The following is a 10,245-nucleotide window of genomic DNA, read 5'->3' on the forward strand; positions in this document are numbered from 1 at the left end:
TGATGAATATTCTTGAGAGGGAGAAAGAGATAAAAAGAACATGCAAATTCTTAGGTATTTTGAAGTTTGATTGGATACCCACGGGGTCAAAATTTGTTTAATATTTATATTTATTTTAAAATATATTAATATAAAAACATGACATGACATTGAATGATGGGTGCATATCCAACAAACTTACACGAGAATCATTATATTCACAAATACGATCAACATAATAAATTATTGATGTAATAAGAAGAGAAAGATAAAAATAAAACAAGTCTTTGAATGAGTGAATTTAAATATAAGGTATTCAAAAAAAATATAAGAGACCCCAAATATAATGGTTGAATAATAAAATCGCCTTAAAAACGTTGTCTTATTGGTGCATCGCATGCAATACAAAGACCCTACCTTGACGTCTCTGCGCACTCAAAACTCAAAAGCAAAAGCATGCCACCATTTTCCTTCATAACCGTTATCCAACGGAACCCATCAAGGTTCTAAATAACGGTCGCGGTCGCGATCGCGGTCGCGTTAAGGTTGTCGCGATTTCGGCCGTAACGGACGCCGCGATACAAATAACGGTCTTCGCGGTGTGAATTAATCAAAACGTTTCACAAAACGTATTAAAACTATTTATATTATCATATAATGTATAATAACTTAGATGAACCATATTAAAAATACTCTAATCTACCTCCTCTATCATTTTATTTTTCTTTTAATCGTCAACAACATATACAAATCAAAGTTCAAAGTTCTAGCATCAAAGTCCCAATTTTTTTACTCTAATCAAAATGTTTTTTTTTATATCAAACTATTATAGACAAAAAAATAAATAATATTCCTATATTATACTACTAAAATTTAAACATCACTCAAGTTTAAGAGATAATTTAATATTTAAAATTATAAAAATAAGTATATAAAAGATACTTAATAATAATTATATAAATTATTAGATTCTTATTAGCTCTTTAAAAATTAAAAAACTATGCATAAACTTTTTTCTTTTTTGGTATGAAGCATAAGTAAGACACGGAACTCATGAAATGCAACACACATAACAATAGCCCAAAGCCCATATAATTAAAACTTATTATACCGGGTCAAATATACCCAAGTCCAAATCTTTCATATTCATAATACATAACCCTAATCCCATATTGTTGTGCGGCTGCCTCTCTCTCATTCACTATGCCTGCACTGCTGTGTCTTCCATTCTAACTTTTGTCAGCAAAAGATCAAAGAATAAACAAGAAATAACAATGTTTCTTCTTTCAATTTTTGTATCTCTGCTATATTAGAAGGAAGAACATGAAATCTAGTATCTTTCTTCCTTCGACGCACGCCGATTTCTTTCCTTCTCTGTTCAAATTTCTGAATTTTTCAAGTCTGTATAACGGAGTTTCGCGGCCGTAACGGAGTTTCGCGGCCGTAACGGCGTTCCGTAACGGCCGTAACGGCGATTTTCATGTGATTTTTGTTCTCAACGTGAAAAGGACCAAAAACGGTCACGGTGGCTGCCGATACCGATTTGTAACGGCCGCAATCCCGGTACAGGTCCGTTTTTTGAAACCTTGGAACCCATATTCCCCGGTAACCAAATTCAAACTAACACACTCTGAAAAGCTAAGCACAAAAAAAGTCCCAAAAGCAAAAGATAGATGATGGCTTCATTCCTTTTTTCAAATCCAAATTCCAACGTTATATTAAATTATGTAAACACCACATTCACCACCCTTTTCTTCTCCCTCACCTCTTTCCCTTTGCATTTCATTTCTCAACCAAATTATGGGTTCATGCATTAGCAAATGCAAACCCAACAAACATTCTCTTAATCATTTCAACAAACAACACCTTCAAGACAAACTTGTTATTTCTCATCAACCTCCACCAACTCCAACAACCCTTCTTCATTCTTCCAACAAAATCTCACCTTCTCCTCCATCTCCAACCTCTTCCATTTCCTCCTTTACATGCACCACTGCTAAAACCATCTCCTCAGCTTCTTCTTTTTCAAGCACAAATTCCTCGTCTTTAAGCTCCAAAGATAGATCCTTCTCCAATGACTTCCTTTGGTCTTGCTACAAGGAAAATCCACACATCATCACTCGTATCAATTCCCTCACCAAACCTGCACCTCAACCTAAAAAGATCATAAACCCTTCACCAACAAAGCAAAACATGCCACTGAAAAGAGTTCGATCAAATTCACCAACCAACCTAACAAGACAAAAGAGTTTCAGAAAGGAAGTAGAACCTCAACTACCAATGAGGCCTAATAGAATGTTGGGTTCACCTTCTCCGAGTCGTAGATTCAATGGAAGTGTTTTACCTAACAATATCTCCGACAATAGTGTTTCGAAGCGAATGAGTAATAGCCCTAAAGCTAGTGTAGCTCATTCATCACGTTCTGTTAATTCGTCGTGTATAAGGAAAGAAAGTGTTAGAGCAGCAGCTATTAGTCCAAACAACAGTTTGCGGCGGGTTCAATCTTCTGGTTTGAGTTTGAGGCATAGAGAAACTGTGGTTAAGGATGTGATTTCTAGCAATCAACACAATATTGATTCAATTATGGAAGATATTGATAATCCTCTTATCTCATTGGACTGTTTCATCTTTTTGTAGAAAACAGTGTTTGTGTGTCCTCTATATTTTGATCTGTTTGGTATTATACATAGTTTGAAACCAATTTTCTATGTTTGTTTTTCTTGTTTTTTGTTTTATCTTTTTGGGGCTTGTTGATTCTTGAATATTGAAATTTATTCATTACTAGTTTACTACTATAGAAGTTTGTAAGGTTGATGAAATTTGTGTTTCTAATTATAAGAGTAAAGAAACACTTGTGTGTGCTAGTTTGAATTTGTATTTTGTACAGCATAATGATCAAGATAGCTTCTTGCTTACTAGTATTGTGGCAATGAATACATAAATTCAGCTATGCATTTATCAATTGAGTAACAAAAAAAACTATGTATATTTCAAAGATTCATGCACATCAAGACCAATATTTCTAGAAATGTCGATAGAATTAGGATTTTATACACCCGAATCTTGTGTTATGATACATTTGAAGGTGAGGTCAACTGATCTAGCAATTGGGGAAATTGATCACAGAAAATATTCCAATGATACTCTAAGAAACGAAAGAATTAATTTGTCTTGGTTGGATTTTTCCAATGTTTCAAAAAAATCCGAACCAAACTGATGAAAAATAAGTTGGTTTAGTTCATTAAAATTCGAAAAATTAAGTAACTTTTTTTTGAGTGATAAAAGTTAAGAAACTTAATTTGTAAAATCTATAAAAAGCAACTATGCTCAAACTTTTACGTATGTTTTCTTAAAAAATAAATTTACGTATGTTTTATACTATTAAAACATGCATATTAGCTAAAAAAAAAAAGAGAATACTGCTAATAATAGGAATATTGTGAAAAAAAGGAAATAATAATAATTATAATAGTTTGATTTAGTTAAGTAATTTGTTTTGAATGACGTGACATTGAGCTACACAAACCAATAGATTGTTTAGTTTGAAAATCCAAGTAAACTAAATTGTTTTGGGTTGATTGTTACACCCTACACATACTATGAAGCATGTCTAGTTGAAAGCAAAGTGCTATTATCAATTTCTACAAAACATTTTGAAATTTACTTTTCCCACCTTATCTACTTTTCATGCGCCTTATAAATTTTACAAAAAATGTTTATAGGATTTTGAATTATAAAATCCGAAAATATCCAAACCGAGTTTGGATTTTATAATCCAAAATATGTTTATATATAATCAACAATCAAAATATCTTCAATTTCAAATAGCTTTTGAATTTTACATATACAAACAACAAAAAAAAATAAAGTAAAAAAATGATAAAAATCTATCAAATAAAATCATAAAAATACCACCGTAAAATTCTAAAACTAATGCAATTTTTTTTTTTCGGATTTCTTTGAGAATATGAAAAATAAAAAATAAAATAAAAATGAGTCTAAACTATAGAATTTTGGATTTTAAAGGGCCGAATCCTACAAGAAGTCCCTTCTAAGGGTGTCTTGATCCTTGATTTTTTTTTCTTCGATTTTCTCGGGGAAGTTTCGCAGTAATCCGATCAAGTAGCCCGAAAACCGAATATTCTACTAGGAACAACTAGCAATGACCTAAAATAGAAGGATGAGAGTTAGGAAGATTAATATGATCCTTAAACCGGTTATCCATGTTACAAACAGACTCATAATATGTACCGATACAATTCGTATCATATAATCCGAATTGTTTTTCCACCGAAAAGGATGTTTATGGGGTGTTCGGATTTTGTAACCCAAAAAAAGTAAGGAACGCGCCTTACTTTTTTAGGTTTTCAAATTATAAAATTCAAATTGGTGAAAAAACTCATTTTTTTCACCCCACAACAAAGGAAAAACTCAATTTCGTAATATAAAAATCGAAAATTGCATGGGCATTTTTGGACAAAAACTATGTGCGTAAGAAATGGGTAAGGTAGGAAAAGTAATGGCCAAAATTTTTTGGGGGTGTTGAAGATGCGTTTAATAGAGATGTTTGCCCATTTTAATAAAAAAATCTTGATGTTCAATCTCTTACGAATTTTCGACCAATTTATCTCCTCGGAAGTATTTACATATTGATGGCAAACGTTTTTACTATCCGACTAGCTTTGGTGATGGGTTCCATAATTTCTCCAAAGCAACCGACTTTCCTTATCCGACTAGCTTTGGTGATGGATTCCATAATTTCTCCAAAGCAACCGACTTTCCTTAAAGAAAGACTTCTTCTTGATGGTAATGTTGTTGTTAATGAGGTGGTCAATTTAGCAAAGAAGACAAAAAATGATTTGTTGATCTTAAAGGTATATTTCGAAAAAGCCTATAACTCGGTATGTTGAAGCTTGATAGAGTATATGATGAAGATATTTAGGTTTTGGGCCAAGTCGATGAATTGATCTTTGAGGGAAATCTTTCGTTGCCTCAAGTATAAATTGAAAAAGGTCTTAAGCAAGGAGAACCATCAACTCCGTTCATTTTTCTCTTGGTTGAGGAGCTAGGGGCTCAGTGTACTAACCAACAAAACAATATTTAAAGATTATTTATTATAAGGGGGTGTTTGTTTTATGGATTGCAAATTTATTTCTAGGAATGTGATATTGGGAATTCTTGGTTCCCATCTTTGTTTCAGGTTTTCATAAATTATGCCTAGATACATTTTAAGATTAAATATGTTTTTGGTCCCTATAAATATGTCAACTTTTAGTTTTAGTTCCTCTAAAAAATTTCTTCAACTTTTAGCCCCTAAATATTTTCCAAATTCACTTTTGATCCCTTCTTTAAAGTAAACTCGTATATAGAAATCATATTTCTTAATAAAACATTGCTGAAAAATTCATAATATTATAAGAACCTCTCAAAAAAATTAGAATTTTTTTATCGAAACATGAATTTAATATGAATTTTTATATTTTTGACCGTTAAAATTTCATATTAAATTTATGTTTTGTTAAAAAAGTATAATTTTGTTACAATATTCTACACATTTCTGCACAATATCATTAAAAAAAATACAAAAATTAACTTAAAAATAAGAACCAAAAGTAGTGATTGAAAATTTTATAGAAACTAAAAGTTGATGGAAAATTTTAGAGGTACTAAAACCAAAAGTTGATATATTTATAAGGACCAAAAACATATTTAACCCTACATTTTATTCCTAGGAATAAAATTTACACGTGACTTTTCTACTTTTATTCCCATGTTAAAGTATGAAAATCTTTTATTCCCTTGAAAATAAGAGGTAACCATCCATAATTTCTCACTCTCACACTATTTTAACTCTTTTATTTTTTTGTTTTAAATTATAAATTAAATATATTTAAAAATATTTCTGAGATACTAACTTAATTACCAAAGATTTTAATAGGATTAAGATTTCTGAATAATGTTCCACCATGATTGTAAATTTAGTCTCGTGTTTGGATACCCTATGGAAACAACCATCAAACGTGGTTTCAACATGTTTGGTACTCCACCAACACTCCACCGCCGTCGTACGTTTCCATCTTCGTAATTGACTTTTAGAGAAGTCTGCTATTCCTAACTTCTAGAAATCGAGTTTCTCTCGCCGTGAAAATACATGGTACACCGATTTGTCTCTTTTGCCCTTAAGTTTCATTTTTTCATTTCACATACTTTTTATATTTTACAAATCCTTTGACCTACCTGCGAAATCCGTGGCTCCATCTCACCGTCGGTTGTTGTCTGCGTGATTTTTTTGTTGCCGTGAAGTTTTTTTATATGTTGCAAGAGATCTCAAAAACAAGGTTGAGGAAGACACTATTGTGGGAGGAAATGGTGGTTTTCGGACTCTTTTGTTTTCTTGCTCCATGAAGCCCATCAAAAAGCATTTTTTTCAGCCCAATAGTTTTTAGAAAAAATCTATACAGCTTGTATAATTAATAATGAAACGTAAACTTAAATAACAAACTAAAAATGTTCCTTAAAAAAAAAACTAAAAATGTGTCCAAAAAAATAACTAAAAAAATAACTAACTAATAATGGAAATGAAATTTGCAAAAGTAAATAAATGAAATCTTTTTCAAATAAATGAAATCTGTTTTAAATGCACCATATGAGAAATCCATTTTGGTCATTTACACAACGAAAAACAATTTTATCACAAAAAATATCCAAACAATATCTTTGATACAAATCACTTCTATCATAAAGCTAGCTATCCAAATGTAAATCACTTTTCATTCAAGTCACTTTTAACCATAATCAATTTTATAAAATCAATTCAACCAAAATCAATTTCTATCACCGCATAACCAAACACACGCTTAATCCTTTAAACAAACACTCCTTAAGGGTTTCAAGGTTGGTTAGTCGGATGTGGTGATTTCTCATTTGTAGTACGTCGAGGACACTGTATTAATTGTGACGACTTGTGTGAAAAATTTATGGTGTATGAAATTGATCTCGGGGCTTAAAGCTAATTTTCCAGAGTAAATCAATAAGGTTAATTTCTCTTTATATTTTTTTTTTGACAGTCCTACTTCTTTTTGAATTCAAATTCAAACAACAACAATATTCTTCTGTTTTTTCTCCGACCAATAACTATATTCGTTATTATGGAATAAAAACATGACTTGATCCAATATTTTGCCGTCTCAGCATGTTAGTTGAATTGGATCCGTTTGCCTTAAACAACGCGTTAATTAAGATCTTCCCCTAATACTATGTTGTTCCAGTGTCCCTTTTCATCCACTTAATAAGTATATCAACTAGAATTAGAGCCACTAATTGTCATATAAGATCAAGATCAATACTTCATCCTTCATCATTGGCTCATTACCATAAAGTCTTTTATTTGATTTTCATGTTTTTTCTTCATAGTTGCCGTCTCCAATAAATATAATTACAATTACAACAGATAAGATTGTACGCATGCATTGAAACGATTATCGGATTTTGATTATATGAAATCAGAATACATCAAAAACTTTAGTATAAATAATGTTCCTATCAAATTAAAATGTCATATCCTAAGACATACGTCTATTTATGTACCAAATGACAACCTCACGAATTCAACTAAACGTCAAGATATCATAAAAGTGTGACTGACCCCAAATTGGTCCACATTGAATGAAATTCCGCCGTTTACATTATAATTTGAATGCTAATCCGGGATTTGATAGCAATAAGAGTAAGACCAAATGGTTACCACAGAAATTACAGGATTGAAGATTGCGATTCTTCTTTTATAAAAGATATATTTATCTTGTTTTCATCCATGATTAGAAGTTAAGTGTAATAATAGTGTGCACGTGTCAAAATATTATTTGCATGAACAGCAATGACATAATCACCATTATGGCCCGCAAAATAATAATATGTTTGGGATCGAATAGACGAGTCGTTAACCAAATCATTTGCATTTTAAAAGTTGGTATTCCCAGATGCTATCCTGGGAATATTTGTAAACTTGTTGTATTGAAATCAAAGTTCTACGTTGTTCTAAGTTTATTTTGCTTTTAGAATAAAATCTCTCCACCGTGACAAAATTCTCTCCACTGTGAGAAGTAGTTTCTTTTCTCATTCTCTCCTTGTGAGAAGTATCTTCAAATTACCACTACCCGCCTCATCAATTGCTATCATGGCTTCCTTACATCATCCGTCACTAAGCGATGAGGACGATGAACTCGAAATCCAGATTGATGAAATCTCCCAACAAATTCAAAGGACCCTCGCCTATGTTTAGTTGGTCGTTTTCACACAAACAGCCAATCCGCTCCTACATGATGATGGAGAAGATTGAAACCTTTTGGAACCCCGTCAAAGGTATCAAAATTCAAGAAATTGAGCCATGCCTATACACTTTCCAATTTAACCATCACCTTGACTTTCAAAGAATATTGAAGAAGGGTCCATGGTACTTTGACAATCACCTCTTGGTTCTTGATATCATTCCAGAAAATGGCTCCCCCACCCAAGTCCCTCTCCACTTCGTACCATTCTGGATACAAGTCCATGACCTCCCAACAGATACATGACAAAAGTCGGCAGGATATCGCAAACTACATAGGTCCGCTCCTTGAATATGATGCAAAGAACAACTCTAACTACCTCGGCATCCTACATGAGAATCCGGGTGTTGATCGACGTGACAAAGCCATTGAAGCGCCGTAAAAAGATTAAACGACATGGAGTGGATTCTTGTTTCATCAAATTCAAATACGAACGTCTAGGTAATTATTGCTACTTCGTGGATGTTTAGGACATATTGAGGATTACCGTGAAAAACTATATTCCCTAGAGACGTACGACGACACTCGTTTGTGGGGTCCCGAGCCGCGAGTTGAAAGACAAAAGAACACCGGCGGAGTTGCTCGCCGGAACTCGCTCATGGGAGCATCAACCGCCGCAACACCATCGATTACTGATTCTGCGAGACACCGGAGTTAATGCCATTACCGCAGGTCCAAAACCTACACCGCCGAATCATTGGTGCGGCTGTTACAAAATCCAAAAATTATTGCAGCCGAGAAAACAGATTAAAGAGGTAGGAAAACCGAAACGTAATGCCGATATTTTGCAAGAAGAAAATCAAGAAACAATTATTACCAAGAAACCAAATGGTCAAGGGAATCGTAAGATAATGCAAAGAATTAACGCCGCAATTATTCAGCCTTCACCCATGTCGTCAGCACTACCATTGATGATGCAGTGGAAAAGTTCTACTAGTCCTACCATCAATGAGACACACGACAAGACATCAGCCCCCATGGAGATTTCTCATACATCAATTCATTTTTTATCGGCAGAGCTCCGGCTCCTGTGCCTCGCCGGCACAATGAATATAATATCTTGAACCGCCGAGGCCTCGGGGAATGTTAAGGCTTCCTACCATGAAAGACTTGGTCCGAGTCTATAAACCGGATATTGTTATCCTTATTGAAACTTTAGTGAATGATAATAAAATTTCGACTTATGCTACAACATTGGATTTGAAAATCATTTTACCGTTGATAGAACCGGCGAAGCGGTGGTATTGCGGTTCTTTGGCGCAATTCTCGTTGATTGCACGTTAATTAATTTCTCCCAAAACTTTGTCAACCTTAAAATCAAAGATCGGCATTAACAACCGGAGGTTAACCGCTTTTTACGGATACTCGCACTCAGTAGGCGCAGATTCTTGGGACTTGCTTCGGTCCCTAAGCAATCAATCGGTACGATCCCCGGTGCATAATAGGAGATTTTAATGATCATCTCTCGTCCGAAGACAAACGAGGAGGCCCCGATCGCCCTCCTTGGCTCATTAGGGGTTTTCAAAATGCCGTGAATGATTGTAACCTATTCGATATCCCCTTGATCGGTTATCAATTCACATGGTTCAAAAGTATTGGCACCGAATCCTCAAAAGAAGCGCGCCTTGACAGAGCCATGATCACATCCTCTTGGCACCGATGTATCCAAACGCAACCTTGCAAACTCTTGTTGCTCCTATATCGACCATACGCCACTCCCGCCGCAACTTGATCCCATACCGTGGCGTCAACCCCACCGATATTTCCGGCTTAACAATGCTTGGCCGCTAGAACTCCGAACCGAATCACTTGGTCAAATTGAATCGGGCACATTACCCTCCTTCGATGTTATAACAAAGCTCAAACATTGCGTTGATGACATGTCATCCTCGGAGCAAAAATCTGATCCCAAATTTTCGGCAACTCATCAACAAACAAA

At 34.0% G+C, this 10,245-nt stretch overlaps 1 protein-coding gene across 1 annotated transcript; it reads left to right on the forward strand.

Moving 5' to 3' along the window:
• Positions 1-986: 986 nt before the first annotated feature.
• Positions 987-2,927, forward strand: LOC146941168 (uncharacterized). The gene has a single exon (XM_085754951.1). It carries the CDS (start codon positions 1,780-1,782, stop codon positions 2,614-2,616), a length of 837 nt encoding a protein of 278 aa, XP_085611077.1. The 5' UTR covers positions 987-1,779; the 3' UTR covers positions 2,617-2,927.
• The last annotated feature ends 7,318 nt before the right edge of the window (positions 2,928-10,245 follow it).

Source organism: Medicago sativa, chromosome 3 (genome assembly GCF_051527215.1).
Source record: "Medicago sativa cultivar Bolivia chromosome 3, Bolivia_mono, whole genome shotgun sequence".
In the NCBI taxonomy this organism is placed as follows: domain Eukaryota; kingdom Viridiplantae; phylum Streptophyta; class Magnoliopsida; order Fabales; family Fabaceae; genus Medicago; species Medicago sativa.

Excerpts from the sequence above, each read along its gene's own strand:
- LOC146941168 (XM_085754951.1), top strand. The coding sequence starts at position 1,780 with ATGGGTTCATGCATTAGCAAATGCAAACCCAACAAACATTCTCTTAAT.